At 40.4% G+C, this 25,809-nt stretch overlaps 2 protein-coding genes across 4 annotated transcripts in view; both read left to right on the forward strand.

Annotated features, from left to right (window-relative positions):
• The first annotated feature begins 7,220 nt into the window (after positions 1-7,220).
• Positions 7,221-19,432, forward strand: LOC121639097. 2 transcript variants are annotated; one of them, XM_041984295.1, is made up of 19 exons: positions 7,221-7,713; positions 7,992-8,150; positions 8,567-8,685; positions 8,771-8,948; positions 10,039-10,151; positions 10,240-11,323; positions 12,298-12,422; positions 12,646-12,883; positions 13,136-13,263; positions 13,360-13,456; positions 13,564-13,686; positions 13,975-14,147; positions 16,005-16,102; positions 16,845-16,972; positions 17,162-17,342; positions 17,511-17,655; positions 18,979-19,107; positions 19,260-19,308; positions 19,390-19,432. In XM_041984295.1, the coding sequence occupies exons 1-17, from the start codon at positions 7,281-7,283 to the stop codon at positions 19,051-19,053; spliced, it is 3,597 nt and encodes a 1,198-aa protein (XP_041840229.1). In that variant the 5' UTR covers positions 7,221-7,280; the 3' UTR covers positions 19,054-19,107; positions 19,260-19,308; positions 19,390-19,432. The 2 variants fall into 2 exon arrangements, with proteins under 2 accessions (XP_041840229.1, XP_041840230.1); XM_041984296.1 differs by having other exon boundaries at positions 18,979-19,055.
• Positions 19,433-22,749: 3,317 nt separating this feature from the next.
• Positions 22,750-25,809, forward strand: part of LOC121639106 (RNA binding protein fox-1 homolog 2-like) — a 41,856-nt gene continuing 38,796 nt past the window's right edge. For both annotated transcript variants that reach the window (XR_006010127.1, XM_041984328.1), the window contains exon 1: positions 22,750-23,881. Coding sequence is in view for 1 of the 2 variants with exons in the window: in XM_041984328.1 (XP_041840262.1) it covers positions 23,630-23,881 (252 nt within the window). In the remaining variant the exon portion in view is untranslated. The remainder of the gene's footprint in view (positions 23,882-25,809) is intronic.

The following is a 25,809-nucleotide window of genomic DNA, read 5'->3' on the forward strand; positions in this document are numbered from 1 at the left end:
TGATCAATATCATGTAGAACATCATGTAGACGTCCATTACATGCTGCGTTCACCTGCACTTTGGCATCTGAGGTTTAACCATGTAACGGCCAGTTGGAATTTGATTGTCTGTACTTGGAGTGGGACTTGGGTGTTACAGTCAGATTCTAGGGGCGGTCCTTGCTCGCCACCCACCCCTGTGCGTACAGTTGTTTACTCAGACGGCTTCAGTTTTAATCACTTTTTTTCTGTTTTTTACTGAACTCTTTTAGTTGAACAGATCACCTAATAAGTGAATTTTCACACCCCCATCCACCCACAACACAAGAACCTTGGATGTACTGAAATGTCCTGCAGTCAAACGCCTTCCCTTCCTCTTACATTTACCGCTTCATTAAGCTTCTAAAATGACTTCTCCAAAGATGGGCCATTAGGAACTGATGTAAGTTGTGGTGCAGTACAATCTGAGCTCCCGGGGGTCTCATCTTCTGTTTAACAGCAGTTCCACTCCGATGGTGGCATTTCATACTAAGTTAAATGAAATTTTGGCCTGTAGAAGCAGTTTCTACCAATGCAAAATATCAAAATTAGAATAAATCTAAATAAATTAAAAGGTTTGAATGGATTATTCATTGTGGCTTCTATGTTCATGCAGTAAAAATGCATGCTGAATGTGCTGTGCAGGAATGTGAGTGGCTCTTAAGTGTAGTTCTTACACGTCAGCACGTCATTTTCAAATTTCAGCAAACAGGACATGTGTTGTTAGTCTTCAGAGAAGTTTAAGGACAACTTTTACAGCTGTCACAGAGAAGCAGTCATTACTGACCATCATACAACCCTTGCCTTTCAGTGGGCAGACAACTTCATTGTTTTGGAAAAAACTCTGTTTACCCAGTAATCACAGAGCCAGTGTTTTTAAGCGCTTTAAAATCTGGAGGCTGTTTTTTTTTCCCTCTCTCACTGTTTTCATCTGAAACAAAGATGTCATATACTTAAAAAGCAAATGTGGATAGACTGCAATGAACTGAAGCAACACTGTCAAGAAAAAGTGAGCCAGATATCCTCCACACTGATGTGAAAGGCTGATAGTATCATAAAGAAAACAATTACCTTAAGTTCTTGCTGCTGAAAGTGGTTCTACAAGCTACTGAGTGGATGTAATTTGCATGTTATACACAGCTTCTGCATTTTCACTTAGTTTTTGTCAAAAAAAAAAAAAAAAAGACAGCGTAATGTATCATGTTTTGTTGTTTATCTGAAGTTGTGTTCACCCTTTTTTTGAGATCTGGTTTGGTCCAGATGTTTCTTTTTTAATTTTCCTGATATGAACACTTTAGAACTGAACAAAGGTGAGCTTTAAATTTCACATAACTGTGCACACACTCACCAAGGTTGTATGTACACTGTACATCTGTTCAGTGGCCAGTAAACACAAACAGCTAATCAGCCAATCACATGGTAGTGACTCATTTAGACACATAGACATGAAGTCCAAACAAAGTGAGCATCATAATGAGGAAGAAAGGGGACTCAAATTATTTTGAACATGTTTGTGTCAAATGAGCTGGTGTGAGTAGTTCAGAAACTGCTGACCTACTGGGATTTTCACACACAACCGTCTCCAGGGTTTACAGAGAATGGTCTGAAAAAGAGAAAATATCCACTGAGCAGCAGTTGTCTCAATGAAAATGTCTTGTTGATGTCAGAGGTCAGAGGAGAATGGTCAGACGGGTTGGAGATGAGAGAAAGGCAACAGGAACTCAAATAACTACTGGTCAAGGTATGCAGACAGGGCACAAGAAAACTAAGCAGCTGCTCAGAGACCCCACCCCACCAGCGATTCCATGACAAATGGTTACAAATTGTTTTATAATCTCTACTTACAGCGGAAAACTAAAGCATACAGATGTACAAATATGAAATACGCCCACATATTGATTTTTATTACAATACAGTATGTACACATACTACTAAAACTAGTATAGTATATGTGTATGAAATTGATTTCCTTTGTAGTTCTATTACACCCAAGGTCACGCTTTATTTCACACACTGGTGAGACAAAGTTAAAAGGACTTTAACGCTTTATATGCTGTTTGTAAACTCCTTTGTTTTACCTATTACATCATGTTTCACAATTTAGTCATCACATATCACACCTATAGTTTTGAATTTAGCCATGACCTCATCACAAAGCTTTGGTCCCTTTATAGATGACTTCCTCAGAATAAAAACACATACTGAGTCATCAGAGCAGTTCTGGATACTCAGTGTTCCTGCTGGGGCCGCTACCTTTGTCATACAGAGCATGCACAAATAAAAGTTCAGTATACCACACTCACACTTAACTCTTTAAAACGTTAATGATAGTTCATTTTTCTGAATTTGCTACCCCAGTATTGTTAAAAACCACAGCCAGAATGACACTAGTATGATTTAAACCAACACAAAATAATGCAAATGAATGGGTGTGTTACATTTACATTGTATGGAATGATCATTGGTAGTGCTGGGGCGGTGGGGGGCTCTCAAATCTAATTCTGCTTAAGTTTCCATGAAGGTTTGTGTCGGTCCTGCATGCAGAATACCATCTCTGAACGTATAAGTCAGACCTTGAAGCAGATGGGCTACAGCAGCAGGAGGCCACAACGGGTGCTACTTCTGTCAGCTAAGAACATACAGGCCCAGAGTCTTCTATTAAAATTGGAAAAAAAAGAAGATTCCCAGATAGCAGACAAGTGTGGGTTGAATCCGGGGTACATTTGGCACTTACGGCTCAGTTATGGCACTGGCAAGTGGTGTGTGGGCCAAAAGTGGACCAGATGTCAGTTTCTGGCCTTGTGTGGATTATGGCAAGTCTCTTGTGGGTCACATGTGGTTCAGATGTCAGTTGTTGACCTAGACATGGATTTTGACAAGTATTTTTAGGCCAGAAGTGAACCTAATACTGGCAGCCTGCCTGGACATAGATAAGGAAATTTCCGTGTGGGCCACATGTAGTGGTCATGTGGCTGAATTTTGTCAGCCACACTCACATTTTAGTCAACGCTCAATCAATTAAGGTCAAATCTGGGCCAAAATAAATAGAAAAAAAATGCACATTTGGGCCAAACATCTTTGGTAAAATGTTGTCTGGTCTGATAATTCTCCATTTCAGCTGCTATGGTAGGGTCAGAATTTTTTCATGAGCATGATGAAAGCATGGCTCCATCCTGCCTTGTGTCAACAGTTCAGGCTGCTGATGGTGTAATTGTGTGTAGGGATATTTTCTTTGCACCCTTTAGGCCCCCTTTAATGAAATGAGCATGGTTTAAACACCACAACCTACCTGAAATGGTTGCTAGCCATGTCCATCCCGTTTCTGGCCTCAGTGTAGCATCTTCTGATGGCTACTTCCAGCAGGATAATGCAAAAATTCACAAAGCTTAAATCATCTCCAGCTGCTTTCTTGAATATGACAATGAGTTCTCTGTACTCCATGGCCTCCACAGTCACCAGATTTCAAAAAGAAAAAAACAACAAGAAAAAAACAAAGCCTTTCTGAGATTTGGTTTTGCATCATGGATGTGCACCTAACAAATCTACAGCAACTGTGTGATGCTATCATGTCAATATAGACCAAAATCTCGAGAAATGCGTTGTTGAATCTATGATACAGAGAATTAAAGCAGTTCTGACAGGCAAAAGGGGGTCCAACAGAGTACTGGCAAGGTGTATGTAATAAAGTGGTCAGTGAGTGTACATTTACTGTTTATATTGTTTTAAATGGATTCATGCTGATGTCTTTCTATGGTGATTATAGAAACTACCACAGAAAATACAGAAAACTAAGAAATATATTTTTTTTTTATGATAAGGTTTTCAGTGGTGTAATGTAAATTGTTTTGATGGTCTAAAATGTGGTCTGTCACTTGTATGCAGAAGGGAAAAATATAATGAGCATAAATCTCACTCATGGTCAGGACAGTGTGTTCACACCTGCTCCTCAGAGCAGAAATGGCACACTGCACTGAAACTTTAAAGCCACAGATAAACAGTGACCTGGAAAATGTTGGAATCATGCAGAAACTTTTATAATATAATTATGTTTAACATAATACCCTGGTTATTACTTAAAACAAGATATTGTACAACAGGAACTCTTTTGAATGCAAAGATACAAACAGAAAAAAAACGTAGTTGCATGACACACAGCAGAGGAAGACTTCACCTGAACAAAGTCCAGAATGAAATAATAAAGGTTAATATTAAATATGTATTAATGTAGTTCAGACCAGTTACATGCCCATGCACAGGAATCGTCAGCGCAGCCGACCCAGAATGTAATATGTGAAGGAATGCTTGCTCATTCAGAGAGTTACAAATGGTTGTACACGTGAATATGAACATGAATCATGTACTCAGCCTTACAAGCAAAAGCAACTCACTGCACTGATGTGGAAAGTTTGGGATCTTCCTTTTAAAATGCCTGCCACAAAGAGTGTGTCCACCAGTTTGATGCTACATATGGCTTTCTCATAGTTCCTCTCCATGCCTTGCTGCAGAACTTCAAGAAACCCTTTAAAAGCTACTATGATGATTCTCGAAGATGTCTGTGATTCCTGATCCACTGTTTTCCTACAGAGCATGTCAAGTCCTGTAAGCATAATTTCTGCTGCTGCCTGGTCAAACTCAGGCGGATTGTACCATTTATTATCAAATTACTGCATTGAACATTGTGTGAAACTGAAGCTGATCATCAACTTCACAACAATCTGGACATTCATAAGAGAGAAGGAACTAGTGGATAAAGTTACTAGCTTTCTGATGACCTTATTCCTTATACACTTTTAGTCTAACCCAGTCATATTCTAGCTTTTACAAACAAGAAAAAAAACCTAACTATATGGATACTATGTACTGTATTTACAGTTGGTGACATAACATTTTCTCAATAAATTTATTTCTAATTAGGCTATCGAGATTCAATTTTTTTCTCAAGATGTGGGTAACAACCCAAGTAATCCAGAATAGTCCTAACTGATGGTCAATAAAAATGTCATGTTATTTAGGCCTCACACAAAAAAACATCCCATGAAGGATGAAAAAAACAACTAATGATGGATTATAATGATGGATTATTACTAGGAGAATACCTTCTGGTCAGATTAAACCAAAACTGAACTCTTGGGATGCCATAATATACACTATAATTTGGAGGACAAATGGTGCTGCACATCATCCCAAAAACACAATTTAAACCATGAAGTTTGGACGTGGGAAGATCATGGTGTGGGGTGTATTGTGGGATATTTTACTATCAAACTTCATACAGTGGAAGGAAGGATGAATGGAAAAATGTTCTTAGTCACCCCTTGCCTAGTAAAAGCAATGGTCCATCAGTAATTTTAAGGTGCTGATAGTTGAACTTCTAGTAAACGCCCTTCTGACCTCTAGTGGCCTTCAGAGGTTTTTCTTTTAAAAGCACTTAAACAGCAGATGGCTTTGTCCATCTTTTCACACAGTGGTTTAAACACGAAATGGACCCAATTGTAAGGAAAATGACTGAAAGGAAAGTTCATGAACTTATTTCAAGGTAGTTGACGGTAGACCTGGAGAGAAGCTGGTGAAGTTGTGCTGTTTCCTGTCACATTTCTAAATAAAACGGATGGGCACAGAAGGGGCACATCACTATGTGTAGAACACCAGAAATTGGTGCTTTGCGTGTGTAATGGTGTTTAACAAGGGTGAAAGTCTACACCACCTTTCATCCAGTAGCAGCTTTGCTAGGCTCCAGCTTCTCTGTGATTCCTGCATAAAGCTTGATAAGGAAGGCTGTGTGCAGCGGGTACCTTTGTATGAAATGCCTTTATTTATTTATTTATTTTAGCATTGCCTAAACCCTTCACCCCATTTTGTCTGCTCCCTTTGTTCTACAGCCATTCTGGGTTTTGGGATTACACTTTAGAATTTATGTGAACACATTTTTACTTTTTATCTATACAAATTTTGGTTTTCTTGATGATCATTTGGTTATTTTTAGTACTTTCATCATGTTGTTGCAGTTATAGCTGTACAGATGTTACAGTTTGATCACTTTGAGCTGGTAATAAATTGAAAATAGTTATTTGAATTGATGACATTATTGTAGCTGGATTTTTTTTTCCACAATTTGATATTTTATGCACAATCACTTAGATCAATTTACAATATAACATCTGCCTAATTGGTTATGAAAATAGTCATGAGTAACATCTCCAAATGTTTCAGACACAAACTGTGGCTTGGTGTTGAATTCAGATCAGACACTGTAGGTCACTGAACCCAGGATTCCTGTAGTGTGAATACATTTTCAACTAGTTGTGTCATTGTGTAATGCTGACTGCAGGTAACGATAGAGAAATGAGTGAAAGTCTCTGTGTTGTAGTGACAATGAGATAAAACTCATCTGAGAACTGTGTTGTTGTCAAAGGGTGTGGAAATCAGACAAAGCAATTTCTCCTGGCAGTAATTTAAAGCCATTATGCATGACCCCTTATGGTTTCTCATGTCACAGTGCATTGTAAGTGGTTGCTGAGCAATGCTGGTTCTCTTTGTGTGTCACTTGTGAGACGATAGAGTTCTTCTATTTCAGTCATAGCATGTGGGCCTCAGCACAACTAGCTGCCTGATATCCTGTTTCCACTGGAAGTCCACTGGAGAGACATTCAGGACTTAATTTAAAATGGTAGATCTTTTAGGAATAAATGCTAACTATCTTATCTCTAGCTCACAGTGCAGTTCTGTGCTGTGGACTCTAAAGTAAAGTAGCAAAACAAAGCATAATTTTGATCATTGATCAATTTGTTTACAACCCCATTTCCAAAAAGTTGGCGAACTTTTTAAAATGTAAATAAGAATATTAAACAGCTATTTACAAATCCCATGAAAACTAATCATACAAACAAACATGGAAATCATAGATCTTCTATGTTGGTATATTACATTAATGGGTGCATGAGCCATCCCTAGAGTGAGACCCCCCTCGTGAAAAGCGCCTCTGAATAAAGTATCAGAAATAAATGTCCCCAGTGACTATATTAACATAAAATACCTAAAATGCCAAAGCTACAATGTGTTATTATAAAACAGAGTACAAAGACATAGTAGGAAAAGTAGCGCCGGCTGAAAGACTGACATGCGCATTTATTCCATTTCCTTTTTTTTTTTTTTTTTTATGCTACTGCTCTTTAATTGGCTCGTGCTTGGCGAGTCTTAATTAATGGCCTCCTGTTCAGGTGTAGTCAGTTCGCACGTTAGCTAAAAGCGTCAACCAAACGGCGATGTTTTTCAAGCCGAAACCAGTAGTACGGTTATTTTTATCATTGGCAACTGTTTACTTTTACAATTTTCAATTTTGTAGTCCAGTAAGTTTAGGGCGGAGTGCGAATGATTCAGTTACCCACGAAATTCACGAGTCGGCTTCAACCGTGTGGAAAAGGACTGAACAAGACACACATAAGCAGCAAAGTCAGTCAAATTCGGTTCAACAGGTTACTAGAGGTACCTATCTGTACAAGAAACTTCCCTCCCAGCTTCAAGCTGTCTCCACTTCTTCTCCTGAAGAGCCACTCCGAAGAAGTAGTGCAGTGAACCTTGATAAAAGTGGTGACAACTTCACGCTGAACAGCTCATCTTGGATTGTTGGTAATGTCCGAGCGGAACCCAGGGAACAAGCTCCAGACTCAGACGATGGATATCAAGGAGATTTTACAGGTTAAGAGAAACCCCCACCCCCATTTATTATTTAAAAAAAAAGTGTACAGGTATTTGGATGTTGAAAAAGTTTAGTGTTTTGCTTCAGAAACCTGGAAAAATGTGACAAATGCTATGAAATTATAACTAAGTATTCTCTTTTGAGTTGAAGATCCATTCTAGGTAGTGTAGGCTCTCATCAGACGTTCAAAGACATTTGTCAGCATGCATTTTTAGTTTTTTAATAATCATGAACATGAGGGGAGCTGTGGATCCACACAGTTTAATGTTTCCTCTAGGTTTCCCTGAAGTTAAAGGGAAGGTTTTGGGCCTATCTGCTGACTCCAGTCCGCATTTCTTTGAGTGGGAGGCTATGAAACCTTTGGTGGAGTGTGATGCAAAAGTCATGATCTTCACTGCTTCTGGTCAAGGATTCACACATCTGCAAGTGGACAGAAGTAAGATTCTCTTGAAGTTGGCATTGGTTTTTGGATGGTGATGTTGCAGTATAGATTAATACTCCCTTAAGAGAAATGAACATTAGATGACTTTCTTGTAGAAGATTTGATCTCTGGTTAAATTCAGTGCAAAGACAATGCATTCATTTTAGATGATGAAGATTAATTAAATTATTTTTTTCACACTGAGCTTCCTTTTTAGTTTCTGCAAGAAATTCCAGCATTGAATTTTAGCCTGCCTTTTTGTTTCTAGTCCATGAGCTTATTTAAATAAATAGGTGAATTTAGTTCACAGTGCAGAAGTTGATTTCCAGTAACTTACTGCTTTCTTTGTGGGGAGAAGTGCTGAATATGATTATTGTTCCACATGTCCAAATCTTCAGTTTGAAAGCTCAAACCAACTTTTGTCTCTACAGATGGAGCCTCTCCCATCTCTGTTTTCCAGTTACCTTCATACTGTGGTTACACAGTGAAGGCATCATGGAGTGAACTGGAGATAATGGTGCCATATGATGGATGCTACATCATCCAGGAGGTATTAGCAGTATATGTGTCATATTTCCACATATATCCACACCTCCCATCCTCCTCATATATTCATGTGTTTTTCCCTCTGTCAGAATGACAGTTATGTGCTTCCTATGCAGTGGTTGGGCAGCCCACTTAAGCTGTCCTGCCCGACATCTGTGGCTTCCCCCGCGTTGTCCCCATCGTTCCTTTCAGTCTCCTGCTCGCACTACGGCATGGCTGTGAAAATACGAGGCGATGAGAAGGATCTACCTGTGCTGGGAGTCCTTGGTATGATGGCTCAACGCTTCTGCTTTTGGCTTTGTGTTTTACATTTCAAATATAATATAATTACAGTTCACAACTGCCATTTAGGGCATGAAAGGTATTTGCTCAGTGATGTTTTATGTTTAAGAAAAAATAAACTGTCTAGATTTTTATTAGTCATATCATGAAGAGATCTTTGAAACTGAATTGACACCTTTTGACTAAACTATCATATGACACCCTTTAGTTGTAAAAAGAAGCAAAACTCCATTATTTAAGCTGGAGGTTTGCTATATTGAAGCTGTTTCAGAGCAACTTCAGGATGCACAAATATAAAAATGAAATATTAACATGGGTAAATTATATTTTACTTTAACATTTATTTATAATAGTTTTGCTTACGTTGCTGATTTTGAGATTCCTTCAGAATCACAAATTCACATCAGAACTCCTGCTTTGTGATTGGTCAGATTAGAGTTCTTCTGAGTAAAACCCTAATAGGGTGTTATGAATTTGAAAAATTAATATTACAGGATTAAATGTATTTTTAATACAATTTAATATATTATGGTTGGATTCATGTCTCAGATTTATTTATAGAAAAGTTATTTGAGTCCTTCCAAGAGCGCTGTACTCCACTTGCCTTCATGATTGGGTGGAGTGATGTGCCTGATACTGGGAAGTTCACTGTTACATTGAATAGAAGCAAAAGTCCTGTTGTGGTTGTTACTGGGTCTCCAAGAAAGATAGAATAAAGAAAGATACGGGATTTGATGCTGAAGCTTGCCATGCTGTTTTATACGGAAGTACCATATTTAATAGTCTGTGTTAAACTGGTATTTATTCAGCTGGCCCAAGCAGGTTATCTTATTGTTTAAGGAAAGATGCCCCCCCCCTTTTTTTTTCTTTCTCCCCTAGTTGACTTAATTACTTTAATTTCGTACAAAATACCAATAGAAAAACACAGCAGTTGTAGGAAGATTTATTCCAAGTTGGCATATAAAACATTATGTAAAGTTCTGGTACAGTCGGTGAACTGTACAACAAGAACTGTGTAAGTAAGTCCTGAAACTGACTGTTTATTAAAATGACAAATGTCTGACCTGTTTTACAGTTAATGAAGCTTGGAGTCCGTTTGTTTCTGAACTGTGTGGACTCCAGATCGACTCCCAACCTCAGGAGTTTACCTTCTTTGTGTCCTACAGTGCCCCTTGTGTTACTGTGAATGTAAGTTGTGCAATTCAAATGGATCATTGTAGCAGGTTGGTGGCTTATAATTATAATAACCTGTTTTCCTTTTTTATTAAAAAAACAGGATGGTCTTCACCTCCACCTTATATTAGATGATCAAGAATATGTTTTGTCCTGCCCAGTCATTCCTCAGCTTCTCTATGCCCACTCGCCACCTCAGTCTCCTCTGTCTCCTGGTGAACCTCAGTTCTTCGTCCCAGATCCTGCCATTCGTGTGCCAGTTTCTCCTACTTCTCAAACTTCAAACCAGGAGACGACTGCACAACTATCAAACTACCATCCCTACCCCTTCCCCGGCCTCCTTTACCACCAGCTGCCCCAGGTTGACCGTCCTGCTCCACAGTCCTCCCATCCACCTCAGCCTACCCATGGCAGCTCTGAGTCCCAGCAGCAGCGTTATTATCCTTCAGAACCTGCCAGCTTATCAAACTTGCAGTACCCCCCTCATTACCATTTTTTGGTGTGGGGTCATTCTGCTCATGAAGTTTCTAAGTTGCCTGGTGGCTCTTCTCAACTACCAGCTGTGTGGTATCACCCCCATTTACCATACTTCTACATGGCATCGAGCCAGACGACAAAAGAAAACCCTGCTCCCAGTGTAGTATCCACAACCCAGTCATCCGCTACTCCTCCTCTTCCCTCTTCACAGAAACAACCAGTGGGTTCACAGCATCAAACTAATCCACTTTATCTACAAGTTCCTTACAATCCCCATCTGCCAGTTTCCAACCCTGCTTCACATCCTTCTTCTCCACCCAGTAGCCCTACAGCCAGCACCAGTGGCAGCTCAAGCCAATTCTATTTCCAAAGTCCCTTTCACTTCCCACTGCCTACAGATCCTCCATCTGCCAGGGAGAAACCTCAAAAACCTGCGACCCCACAAGGCATGTGTCAGCCTTCCAGTGACTCCACCTGTAGTGACAACACTTACCCCAGTTATCCTAATTATCCCGTTTTCTACCCACCTCACCACCAGCAACTCTATCCACACTGGCCCTACTATCCAAATGTTCAACCTTCATCAAAAATTCCCTCTACCAGCACAAACCCACCATGGCTTACTCCACAGACTCCTCATCTACAGTGTCTGGAGGGGAGGATGGCCGTCTTCCTGCCTTTTGCAGACCCAGAATCCATTCAGGTCAGAGGTCAGTATTTCTGTACACAGATGTTCCCTTTCTTGGTGAGAAGTGACTTTTTATGAGCAGGAGAAGACTTGACCTTTTTGAAAGGTGTAAAGTTAACTATGACATGTCGGTTTTAATTAAAGTATAAAACTTAACCACTCCATGCAAGTTGTTTCCAGAAAATTCTGGTTTGATTTCCAGTTAATTTGCAAACTTCCATCGCTGAACCTAATTGTGGAGATGCAGGACAGGTTTTCTTCTGACTTCCATGCTGGCCATTTTGTTTAGATGTGGCTGCACTGCTGCACATCACTCCAGACTGCTGGTCTGACCTGCAGGGCTAAAGCCAGCCAGATGAGGCAAAACAGGAAGTGTGTGTCAGGATTCACTTTGATCTGGCAATATTGCACCTTCTTATAGGAAGTTCGTTATTCATACCTGTGAAAATGGAAGACTTTTTTTTCTTTTTTTTTTTTTCTATTCATTGCCTTGTTTTCTATTCACTTTATCTCCACGGTATCCTATAAGCCCCACTCAGTACCCAGTACTTTCAGAAATGCGACCAGTAGACCACAGATTTTCAGCCTTTTTGAGGCCTCTTTCCTAAACTGAAATGTTTTGGGGATTGATGCCTTCTAATTAGCATGGCCGGCTTGCATAAGGTTACAATGCATGACATATTAAATACCGCATTACTCATAGTGGAGTGCTTTTCATAACTTGAAAGAATGGGTAAACTGGTGAAAATGATGGGTGAGAATGCATCGGGGTATCCAAAATGTTTTTGGTCACTAAATTATAAGGAAGGTTGTTTCTCTTGATTCAAATCTTTTTTTAAATAATTTTATCTTCTACACTTAAAAGCTACCACTTTTTAATGGCTGCTTGCTTCAGAGACATTCCACCAGTTTCTGAATCATCTTTTCCTTTTAGTTTAATTACGTAGAGATATTGATGCTAAAATCTAGGATTTAAAGACTTGTTTCTGATCTCAGACCTCCAGAAAAAATGGGTGTTCCTCTCCAGTGTGTCTCCAATCTGTAAATACATGGTACAGAGGACAATGGGCCATGGGGTCATCCTCCACTCACCTCTGCCTGCCTGCCACAGCGAGTTACAAGTCAGACTCAATTTGATAAATTTCTGTTCACTGTTAATTGCATATTACACTACTTGGGTTGTCACTACAGCACCTTACACCAGCAAGGTGCAGTGTTTTTAACCAAGCTGGTGAGAACTGTGTTTTGTGAGATGAGCTAAATTCAGCTTTATTTTTAAATGCAGTAGCTGGAAACAATGCGTGGTTGCTCTTATTGATTTTTCTTTTCCCTCTCTTGCTTTAGCCTCCCACGACTGTTTCCTTTCCCATTCAATATTGGGACTTCTCTGTGTGGCAGAACAGGACTTGGGACCTGCAATGCCCATACCAAAGTATTGCTAAAACTCCAGCACCAGCTACCCCGCCCCCATCGAGCACCACCAAGGACAAGACCAGTCCGTCTTTGACTGAGGTCTTTTGCTCCTTCCAGCAGATGACTGTAATGCTTCCCCATGGTCCCATTTCAGAAATGGCTGTTAAAGGTGTGTGCTTTTTTGTCTATGGTGGTGTATGTTAGTTGCATATGGTAACCATCAGTTCTGCATGAGTTCACATGGTTCACGGACACTGGTGTGCAGTGAATGGGGGCTGGGATGAGGTTTTTTTTGTTTTTTTTTGTTTTTTTAACTGGAGAATTTTTTCGCCTTTTTAAATATAAAGAGCTGTAATTATGCCCTTTGAAGTCTAAACAAAAATAAGCTGTTGATATGAGAGAACATGTTTTTATTTTTAAGACATCAAGGGGAACCAGATGAATCTACTTGAAGCCCCAAAAGACTGTGGGTATTATGCAAATGAAGGCAAAGATGGCAGAATTCATTTGATTCTCCAGTTACATCCACACTGTCATATGAGCGTGCAGGCAAGTATTGACTTAAATTTCACACTGAGCACATGACCTTTTGTATAAGGTAACGTTTTATGTACCCTTTGACTCTTGTATTGTTTTCCTCAAAAGGGTGACAACTACATCATCACTGTCATCTACATGACAGAAAGTGGAAGAAAGGAGGCTCAGTTTTCCTGTCCAGTTGTGGCCCCGAGGTCTGGGCATGGTAGGTGTTTTTTGTTTGAGAGGCAGTTCAATTTGCCTAAGACTGTTTTCTCCAGACTGGTGAGTAATTTTAACCATGTGCCTGACATTTGTCGTGCTGCCCCTCAGAGTGCAACCTTCATAGCGAATACCGCCTCCCCTGTGGATCCAGCTCTATAACCCAGACAGAGTGCCTCTCCATGGGCTGCTGCTTCAACAAGCACCCTCCCGCCTGCTACTACCCAATGGATGGTGAGTTGCACTCAGTGTCCCTACTGGCATTTTCACGCCACTTAGCTTGGTACAGTTGAGCTGTTTTGAGTACAGAAATGTAAGTGCTACTGCTGCTGGATGTGTGAAGTAGCATATTCGGGGCCAGCACAGCATGATTCAAGCTGGTAGTGACGCAGAATGTGAAAAGGCTGGAAGATACCTTGGGTCTCATTATCAATTGCCTCCTGAGATTTCTGACCTTTTGTTCATCTGACCTTTTCATAACTGTGCATGCATATCTGTTTGTGTGGTTGTATCCCCCTCCAGAGTGCACTATTGACCGCCGCATGATCTTCTCAGTGCCCGCCTCCCTCACAGAACCCCCTCTTTCCCCTGCTCTGCTTGTTGCTGCCAACAACTCGACCTGCAAACCACAGAGAACAACGTCTGAGTATGCCTTGTTCAATATCCCAATGGATGGCTGCGGTACACGCAGAGTGGTGAGATTTACTTAATAAATGCAGATAATAAAATATTGAAGAATTTAGAACGATGTCTGAACACTGATTTGGAGAAGTGTTCATTTAAAGAATATATATTGGGATGTTGATTTATATATATTTTTTTCAAATCCAAGAAGACAAATTTAGCTTAATTGATCTTATCTGATTGTTACACATCTCATACAGTGCTGGTCAGAATTATTTGAATATTTAAATTTTTACTCTATCTAAAATAAAAATTATTGTTTCAGTAATTTTTTAAAATATCAAGTTTTTGAATTACGGCAAAAGACATGTTGACATTGGAGATGAAGCTAAATGTTTTCAACATGCAGCTATTGGCATTTCTCACCGGTATTTTACAGAACATCTGGCAAAGATGTCAATGTATTTTGGAGCCACCTAGAAGCTGTTTGAATTTGTCTACTGATGGTAGATTTGAAATGGTCAGTCTTTTTATTTTTAATTGTTCTTTAGTTGGATGTGTGCATCGGTTCATCCTGCTGAAGACCTGACACATTTGCTTAAAACTTTCTTACACCAACATACCTCCATTCTAAAAATGCTTTACTCCACTACAGACAGGTGGAAATACTCCCCTTTTTCTTTAGATTATCACACTTTCTTTGGTTTAAGGATTATTCTGAAGAAAATAAAGGGCAACGTCTGCCATGTTTAGCAGTGAAATGGAGAGCTTTATAGCTGTGGTCATTCTGTGTACTGGTCGCTTCTATTACTTCCAGGTCAAAGCCTGCAGCAGGGCCCGCTGTATGTACTAAGCACATTTGCCAGTTTGGGTCCAAATAATCATATACACTATACTAATTATAGTAGTGGTATGGTACTGTTATATTTATATATTTTATTTTTACGCTTTTGTTTTTTTTTGTTTTTTTAACCTCTGGCGGTAAAATGTGAAGCCAATGCAGAAGTGCAAAAAAGTGCAGTTCACCCCTCATCCGCTAGGGGTTGGATCCAAAACAGAGCAAATCCCCATAGACTCCCATGTTAAAAAGACCAACTTCACAGCAGAAATAAACGTGTTTTAAAGCCTGTTACAAAAATCTGTTTTAGGATTAATAGGTCAAGTTTACCTTCATGACAACTGTGAGGGGGTGAATGTTTTTTCTAACTCATCCGTTTCAATGTTATTTAATCTTGAAATTCGGCATAATTAGGAGTGTGTCCTTTTGATTGACATGTATACAATATCCGCAGCAAGAAGGACACAAACGTGGTTTTTAGATGGCTAACAGTGCGCCTTAGCTTTATTCCACCTACCTTCATTAGCCGGTTAGCTCACGTTAGATCCGAGTTGGCTCAGTTAGCTCTTAGCTACAGGCAGCTTGGAGTTTGATAGACTTCAGTCATTCAACCCCACGCTCACAGCCCCCCCCCCCTCTCAGCCCACTTTGCCATTTTTGTGTTTTCCGGGAGCAACAGCAGGCATAACGCTGCCAAGATGATGATGGTAGGAACCGCCCAACAAGCTTCACTTTTGCACTTCAGAAACCTCTGGGTGACGTCACAGTCCATCCGTCCATCTTTTATATACAGTCTATGGAAGGGAGCTGACTGGGCTTGTTGGAAGGTCCTATCATATACAGTCCTGTCATTCTTTCTTCCTTTTAGGTATTGAGTTTTGTCAAGTGTGTATGTCCTTATACAGCACATTAATTCTGTAGCTGATTGTGTAGAAATATAAAAGTACATCAGTGGATCACACTGTTGCACAGGTTTGATATTCTGCATGCAAATTATCATAAGTGTTGGTTGTGCAAGGGATTAAGCAAGTATGTTACATTTTTCTAAGTGTCTGCATACAGAATTTAATTTCCACTTCTGTCCCAACAGGTGGTAGGGAAGACCGTTGTCTACATGGTGGAGATAATCAACATGATACAAGCAGTCAGCCTCAACTATGGCACCATCACGAGGGATTCACCTGTCAGGTCAGCTCATGTTACTACTTGTTAAGTTACCTGCAGTGTTCACAGCAAGCGCCTGCATCGTGTTGCAGCTCCATCAGAGCTGCCACAGATAATTTACTTATGTTATACCTGATGTGGGTGTTTCCTCTGGGTCCTCGAGATAAACACTGTGCCTCACTCTCTTCCAAGCTTTACTCACCAGCTCTATTTTTGTTGTAATAGTTTTTAATTGATTTACATATTTTATAAAATACCGTATTAACTAGTAATTGAGTGGATTCATGCTCACTACACTGACAAAATAAATGAAAATAACTTGATGAGAAATTGTCCTGTTAAAATGTGAAAAAAATCTAACAAGTGGGAAAAGATTTTAATGTTCAAAAATGTCTTCAAAGCATTTCTTTTGTTTGCGGCGAAACAGGAGCATTGCTGCCAAAGCAAATCTGAACTCTTAGAAATGCAGCTGCTGCACAACAGATGCACTCCTGAACATTTCCAGGGGAAGCTGATGGAGCGATGAAGCCAAGAGGAGGCTGAGCATCTGTTTCTCAAGTTAATTTACTTTCAAAGCTAGTTCTGAGGACATGCTGCCTGACCACCTCAGAAAGCTGTACATCTAATCAGTCTCAACAGTAACACTGGAAATCAGAAATGTAGATTTGATATTTTATTGCAAGCTCTGCTTATACATTCAAATAAACGTAGAAATAAGAATAAAAGTGACTCTAATTGTTGTGCTTTCTGTCCCTTTAATTTTCAGGTTGCTGGTGGAGTGCAGGTATGTACCAGGAACAACGATGTCTGTGAGCTATGTGGTTAAAACCCCCACCTTGGGTCCAGAAATTCATACTCAAGGGGTCTTTGGAGTCCAGCTCAGGATTGCCAAAGGTAAAATTTTCTTAATTTTACATAGATTAAATTTAGACACCAAGCTGTTGCTGTTTGAAAATGAGTCAAATGACCAGGTAAAATTCATTATTAGTAGCATCTGATTGCTAAATACATGTATGGCTTTGAATATGTGAAGTTGTTAAACAACTCCTACTTTTCTTTTCCTATAAAATTGTCTCATATTAGATGCTGACTACAGCAGCTACTACCCACAGTATCACCAGCCTCTGCACATGTTGGTGGGGAAACCTCTCCATCTAGAAGTGCAGCTCCTGAACTCCCCAGATCCCAGTTTGGTGCTGCTGGTGCACTTCTGCGTGGCCTACCCCCGCTCTGGGAAGGCTGTGTGGGTGCTGCTTTACAATGGGTATGTTGGAACATGTGTGGAAAGGAAAATAAAAAATATGCACACAAAAACTGAGTTCAGCAGAAGTGGCTGAAGAAAGAAGTAAAATGTTGATTTAATGCACGCACACCAGCTGTGATTCCTATTTTCTGTTTTTCTCTGACTTATGACTTTAAAATGACTCTTTAGGTGCCCCAACCCCTTGGATCCAGCACCCCCAAAGACAGTGCTGTCTCACTCGGAGCCATCTTCGCCTCAGAGTCAGACCCGTCGCTTCACCATCAGCACCTTCCAGTTCCTGCCCGATGATGAGTTCCAGGACATGGATGAGGAGGTAAGACTGAGCAGAGACTCTGCAGCTGAATCAATTGTGTTTTGGAGAAGTTTTGTATTCATCTAAATACTTCAGTAATTTCTTGAATTTGATCTAGAGGTCTGGTTGAATCTGGAACAAGGCTTTTTGCCGAGGCTTGGGGTGCATTCATACTGGTGCTGGTGAAAATTTATTGGAATTCCCAACGCAATCGAGCCAGATCCCCTGGACTCTCATGGTGTAAATGCACCCATCAGTTTTTTTTTCTGCTCCCCTGGAAAGCTTAACTGTCCTCTAAATAATTTTATCTTGCTCTCTAAAGAACCTACCATACCTACCATAAAAAATAGGTTACATTTTTTTAAATTTGAAACTATTAATGTTATCATTATGACACTTTTTAAAATAACTTTATACAATCTGATCTAATGAATTGAAGCAAATTGGGTTTGAATGGGGTTAAAATCTGGAGTTTGCTTTTGAAAATGAAGAAATTTAAAGGAATATTTTTAACTTATTTAAGAAGAGTTTTGTGAAGTGCTCGTAAGTACCTAATGTTTGCAATAAGCCATGGTCAGAGTAAGCAAAGCAAGCTAAAAGCTACTTTGAAGGGACCCTGAGAGAGCACTTTTTTGGCATCTGATACTCAAACCTCAAATTTTATTGCCAAATGAATGCTGTATTGTGGTTTTAACACCATGCATCTGTTGTGTAAGACCTTTCTACAAGCTGGTTCAGTGTAATACAGTCCGTGTTGTGACACGGTATTGTAACAGACCGTTTAGCAACAGGCTCGTCCATCAGGATTTATTCCTGACTCTGCAGACTGAGCGCACAGACTGCTTTCAGCTGTAGAGCAGGGACTTGACTGTTCGTAAGAACTTTTATACAGCTCAACTTTATGCATATGAGCACCTTGTTAAATTTTACTGGAAGAGCAGCCAAAAAAAAGCTGTTAAGCTAATTGGCTGTTGGTTCCACCCTCGTATGTATTTGGTGAAAATGAGTTTATTTTTCTTCTGATTTTATGGCAGGAAGGTAAAGCAGTTTTTCCCATATTGGCAAACTGCATCGTGATTCTTTAGTTATGTTTAGCAAGCTTAAGAGGTTAAATATACAGCTGTGTGCCCCAAGGGAACAAAACGGTGGAAAGTATATGCCCGCCTATTCAGCCGAAACATGCAGCCTCATGCTTGGCTGGATCTAAATCTCTACATCAGCGTTTATTAAGTGTTCGAAGAGGCCATTTTTTGTAAAATTCCACTTTCTGACCAGTCGCCTCCCGCTGTTGCTTTATTATACTGCACACATTGAATTCCTGCTTAACTTGTGCCTCTCTCTCAGATCTACTTCATGTGTTCAACTGAGATCTGCTCACCGCAAGATGGGCCATGTGTTGAAGGATGCTTTGGCCACTGACGGTGAGGAAACTGTCATCTGCCAGACCATCCATACCACCCCTCATCAACTCTGGTAGAAGCTATAGAACAGTCTCATTTCAACTCTCTTTACTTGAAAACAGCCTGAGTTGGTTGTAGCTGCAGATCCATATGACAGCAGGAGAATGTTTAAGTAATGAGTGGTGTGAATTATTTATCAACTCTGATCTATTTCCCGTTTATCAGTTGAGACAAGGAGGATCCTGGAGTTAGTCAAGATGATGATGATGATTTGGTAAGTCAACTAATATTTGAACTTGTGTGTTACAAATTATGTTTGTATTCTGACCATATGTTGTTTTTTTTCTGGCCTCAGATTTGCCCTAATTTACCCTCCCAATAAAAGCTCTTAAATTAAAGGTGGTTTTGTATTTTTGCAGCCCAGTAGGTTTTGTAGAAGGTGGCATTGAAACGTTGGAGGCAGATGTTTGCATGGACATGTGGTGGAAGTGAACTGGACTGAATTTGCTTTCTTTGACTTTATGTGGAGCACACAGTAGTTTCGAACCACTTCAGCCGTACACTGAGTAAAATAACTGGAGGTTTGGGTTGTAACCAGTCTTCCCAGAGATAAGTATTGAGTAGTAAAGTTTATTTATAAAGCCCTTTTCACAGATAAAAATTACAAAATGCTGTACATGGGTGCAAAAAACCAGAATTTCATAAAATAACCAACATAAATATTTTCTGGATAAAATAGTCTTCAACTGCTTTTTAAAAGGGTCCACCGAGCCGACCACCCGGAGGGATGGGCAAGTCATTCCAGAGTTCTGGGGCTACAGCCAGGTCTACCTGGGTTTTAAAACGGGTTTTGGGGACCTTCAGGAGGCTCTGGCCTGAAGGCTGAAGGGTGCGCCCTGAGGAGTAGAGACACAGGAAGTCAGCAGTATACTGGAGGGCCTGACCATTTAACACCCAGGAAGTCAAAACGAAAATTTTAAAATCAATGTGATATTTGACTGGAAGCCAAATATCAGCTGATAGTCCAGAGGCAGAGTTCTGTACAAACTGAAGTCAGTCGCCTTATTGAAACAAGTGAAAACCGAATTGCAGTCGATACGAGATGAGATAAAAGCATGAATGAGCATTTCAAGATCTGATTTTGAAAACATTCTCCTAACTTTGGAGATAGTTCTCAAATGATAAAAACTATTTTTGGTCAGTTGGTGGGAATGACCCTCCAAAGACATGGTGTGATCAAACACAACCCCCAGGTCAGGCTGGTTTTAACAGACAAGCCCAGAGCACCAAGCTGGTTTTTGGTCAGGAGGATCTTTTTATTGGGAGCAATGATCAGATTTTCTGTTTTCCTTGAATTTCTCTGAAGGTAATTTGAAGAGAGTCAGTTTTGATGCATGACATACAGTGAAGGAGCGCAGATTAAAAAAAAAAACTCAGTCACTGAAAGAAGAAAATAACTGAATATCAACGTAAAAGTGATGACACATTTTTAAAACTAAAATCAGCTGACCGAGAGGCATCAGGTAAAACAAAATAGGACCAAGAACAGGACCTTGTGCAACTCCACAAGACCGGCTGGACACATCAGACATTGCATGGCTGATAATAAAAGTTCTTCACGGCCCGAGTCTGCAGCCATCACATCCCTGGAAACTTTCACAGTTTCAGTGGAGTGCATTTTCTGAAAATGATTATAGAAATCCTGCTCCATAAAGGATGTCCCCTGGCCTGCCACTACCTTGTCTAAAATTAAACGATGAGTGCAACACATCACTGGGCTCTGCATCTAAAATTAAACTTTTGTATATTTTTGTCTAAGATTGTTAATGGATGCAGTTAACTAGGTGACGGGACAGAAATGAGCTTACAGACCCCTCCTCCCCCCATTTTTAAACTCATTTACTGGAATGCTAGTGTGTGGTAATCGGATGAAACCATTTAAAAGTGAAGGGCAAACCAAGTATTGGATGAATGTCAGTTAAATTAGTCACAGATTCCAGCATTGACTAAATATGCAATATGGACAGCTCTGAGCAGCTGCACGCTCTCTGCCATGTGTGATCACACAAACTGATAGCTTGATTGTCAGAACTTCATTTTATTTTTCCTTTTGGTTTGACCAGCATGTATTACATCTAAAACACTGAAACATGTCAATTAGCAGCATTAACTATGTTTGGGATATTTGGCAATGAATTAATTTTGACTTTCTTTAAACTTTTGAATGTACAACTGTTCAATTTTGCTCTTATTGCACAACATGGTGTTCTCTGAACCATGAATGGACCACTACATGTTCTGGTTCAGTCATCACTTGTATCTAAACAATCCTCTTCATAGTGTTTACATTTTTACATCATCGGACCAAGATGACAACTAACACAAGTTATTGAGACAGTACTGATATCTCATGTTGTGGTATACCCACCACTGTAGATTTTGCTTCAATATATTGTTCAAAATGAAGGAATTAGCTTTGTGATGCTACTTAAATGCCTTACATTCATAATATATCCGTGTATTAGGAAATGTTTTACTTTCAATTTCACAAAATAAATTTGAGTATCCCTAACTCTGAACAGTGTAACATGTAATCTCCATGTGTAATGTACTGTTACACCACCTTCTGACAATGCTGCACATTGTAGTTTATTGGTCCAAACCACACAATGGAAATGTGCCAACTTGGCATTCTGTTGGGAAAACACTCACAAAATACATATGGGCACAGCTTGTAGCATTGGTATGTTTGTATTTTGTGGAAAAGTGACAATCCCTTACAGTAAAAGTGTAGTGATGTTAGTTTGGAGCTGTGCAAACCATGCAAAGAAATAGTGATACTATTTAATCGTATTAACCACAAGATATGGTTTTTCTTTACTACATTTAACGATAGAATAATTATAGCAAGTTCAAACGTCCAAGTCTTAAATCTTACTGTGATGGCCCATTGACAGATGTGTCTGTACTACAAACGTTGGTACAATAAAAAGTATGTAATTAGCGATCTGAGATATTATATGGATTCTGACCAATAGTTGCATATTCTCCAGAAAACAAAGGTACCTAATGATGAAAAATATGAGTATGTATGCATGTCCAGTGTAATTGGGAGCCGTAACACCTTGTGTGTCTAGCAAATAGCCGTTTAAAATATCTGCCTCTCGTGGTACCCTTTGACCACTGGGTGTCATCCAAGCAATAAAAATGCCAGCGGAACATGAGGCGCTTCGTGCAGCATGACTCACAGCTGGGCTTGTATGAAGACCTTGGCCTGAGCATTGGTTGTGTAATGAGTTGGGCATAAAATCTTGCAGAGCAGACCACCCCTTTGATATCGAGCAGTGTAATGTGACACCATTAAACAGTCGGGAAAGCCATAAAAACTCGGCCGCATGTTGGAGAATTACGCACAAGAAGAAATGTGAGGGGGACACTGGGAAGAGGAGTATTTGATTTAAAGGTTTTGGGGTTGACGGTTACAAGCATAGCAATCTCTCAGGGCTATCCCCCTTCCTCCCTCTCTCTCTGACACACCGTCTTCACACACCTCCCCTCTGTGAAATGTATGGAAGCACTGCGGCACACTGCGTGTATTTGCAGGCTGCATGGCTGCCTGGCTCAGCGTTCAAAGGCAGAGCGGAAGATAGGAGGAGGGGAATGACTACAGCAAGAGAGTAGGAGGAGGGAGAGAGGGAGGGAGGACTGTTGCCTTTCTGTAACACACACGCTACATGAACACACCGCCAGGAACGAAGAGTGGAAAGAAAATAATAATCGACAGAGGGGGAAGGAAACACCGCAGCCCCTCAGTCCGTCCGTCCGTCCGTCCGTCCTTTCTTTTTTATTTTTTAAGCGGGAGGGAGAGAGTGTGTTTTTTTTTCTTTCTTTAAACGCAGACTTGCGGAAAACATGGGAAGAGAGAACTGAGAAGGATTGACTTGCAGTAAACCTCCCTGTGGTGCAAATCTGTGGCTAATAAGGCGGAAAAGGGCGACAGGGAAGACATGTTGAGGGGCTTTTCGTCTTGAGGTTGCGGTAGGATGTTAATGTTGCGCTCCTAAAACACTCCGCTCTCCTGGAGAAGGAAAACAGAAAAGGGGAAAAACAAAACAGGACAAATGGACATTGAGCGGTAGACTAGCTCAGGAGCCATTGTTGGGATCGGTGCTTGTTTAATTGGGTTTTGTTATGATCTGAAATAACGTAGGCCTCTAAGGCAGCCCCGCAGTAAATAAATACACGGTCAGCAGACAGGGGGCTGCTTAGCTTAAATTCTGACTGACAATTCTGCTTGTGTTTTTGTTTGGGGAGGGGGGTGGGGGGACATATTATATATTGAACTGCTGTGTTTAGTAAGTAAGAGGCGAGCGGGGTTTATGAGCTAATTGTTAAAAGAAATTTCCTAACCGGGGAGCGAAAACATACCAACTCAAGGGCCCAGAAGAAAAAAGATCAGTGAAGGCAACTTGGCATATTACGACCTTTTTAAATCCTCCGCCGATCGGCTTTAAGCACCGAAGCGCAGAAGATCCGATAGGTGATCTTAGCCCCCCAGTTTAGCTGAGAGAAAGGGAACAAATAAGATATTTTCAATGTTAATGTCGACCGACGTCGCTTCCATCATGCTCCCTGTGTCCCGGGCTCTCATTGACCGGGATAGAGAGCTGGACACCATGGCCGGGGTGCATCCCAACCCGGCTGGCGCTCCTGCAGCTGTCCGGGGCATGAAGCGCGGAGACCCGGAGCCCGACGGGCAGGCAGCGGCCGCTCTGGTGGACTCCACCGGGGCAGAGTGCAAGCGTCCCCGCATCGACGGCTCAGGAGGGATCGGCGAGGTCGGGCAGGTGAGGAGAGGAGACGTCTTTTGTCCACAGAGAGTAAACTAACACAAACGTGGTAGACTCAGATACTTTCATTTAAGCTTTGTTTTCCTATTCTTCTTCCACAACTATTTACTGTACCTATTTTGGTTAGCCTACATGTGCGATCTGTTTTTTTAGTCTAAGTGATTGTTGCAGATGCTGTAGCTGCAGCATTAGGCCCTACATGTACTCTGCCCTGTCCATTAGCAGCTGTGCTGTAAATACCAACACATTTCACAGCTGCAGAAGACTGCACATGTGTTCACTTTTAAGATGGAGCTAGAGTGTTAACAGTGTAATTCAATGCTGCCCACTTACTGTGGGAGACAACTGCAATAACTAGGTTGTATCTTCCTGGTTCTCTGTGTTCAAAGGCTCATAACATCCCCGTTTTGACACGGTTACTTTAAAAAGTCCAAAGACATCGGCTGGTTGAACATGCAAAAATCCCACAGAGTTCCAGCACAGGGAGGATGTAAACACATCTGACCTTTAATTATAATTGTTAAAAAGACTTTGAGTTAGGCTATGTTAAGCTGTTTCTAGGTTTAAAGTCATAACTCATGTTAATGCTTGCTTGTTTGATCTTTGAGGGGAGAGGGTGACTAGAGAGGGTATGTGAGGTAAACCAAAGAGCCCTAGCTTTTATTCTGGCAGGTCATAGCTTATCCAATCAGCATTATTGTATTGATCCTCAGCTTGCTGCTCTTTTATAAAATTTTCTGACCTTTTTTTCTGTGTTAACCCCTTGTCTTTCAATAAATGTGTTCTTCTCTCCCCGATTGATCCAAAAATGGCCATATCTTGTTTAATAGAGCATTACAGGAAGGCAGGGCATCATTAGAGTGGATTACATAGGGTGAAGTACTCCACTGGAAGACAGAAAGGCATTTCTTCATCGCTGAAAGAGGCAGTAATGGCGGTGAAGTGGCCTGTTTGCTCCTGTTTGGAAAAATAAATGGCTGGCTTTACATCGCCATGCAGTCCGGGAGTGCTGACAGACAGGCTCGGAAACGTAATGCACTTAAAAACACATGTGAATGGAAGAGAGCGTGCTTGACTGTGTGGGGGAGAGAAGCTCAGATCAATTGCTTTGGCCTCTAAAACGTATTGAACAGACTGGGCAGTCCGGAAATGAGAGTGGGCAAAGATACTCCCCTCCCCAGTCCCAGCCTCTCAGTCAGGAACAGATTTGCCCTATCACTGGCAGTAAAGAGGCTTTGTTTCCAGCTTATAGGATCACATATCATACTAAAAGAGAGAAACGGGTGGGGGGCTTATAACCAGCTTGATCTGAGATCTTTAAGGGAAAAGGCTGATGGGACTGCATACATGCACTTGAGTAGAGCTGCTGCAGTTACATGATTGATTAGAAAGTTAATTATCAATTACTGAAGTAATTTTCAAGCAGACACAATAACAAACTAATTTTCAGCTTTTTTGTTAATATTGTTTAAAAATGTTTTTCAAGGCATCATTTTACAATTAAATTAGTTTTTTATTCAGACATTATATAAACTAAATGATGGCTACATTAATGAAGAGTGAAAATAGGTTTATTGTTACAAAAAATAAATAAAAAACACATTCCAAAAAAAAAAGGCTCCAGAAAGAGAAAGAAAAACTCATCCAATGGTGTATTTTAATTCCTTTCATCTGACATCATTAATATTCTGGAGGCAAACTAGGTTATGTGATGAGTTTTTTTTCCTTACTTTTTAAAATGACTTTCTCAGAAATGTCTATAAAATTGGAATGAAGTGTGTCTGTGAAACTAATCTGCAGAGGATGGAAAATATTACAGCAGTCACCACCCCGATTCTCAGAAAGCACAGAGGCTCCTTTTCTTTAGCCTTTCCGTCCTTCATGTACAAGGAAAAACAACAACAAAAACTTTATTGCTGACATAA

The sequence above is a fragment of the Melanotaenia boesemani genome, chromosome 4, assembly GCF_017639745.1.
Source record: "Melanotaenia boesemani isolate fMelBoe1 chromosome 4, fMelBoe1.pri, whole genome shotgun sequence".
Taxonomy (NCBI): Eukaryota; Metazoa; Chordata; class Actinopteri; order Atheriniformes; family Melanotaeniidae; genus Melanotaenia; species Melanotaenia boesemani.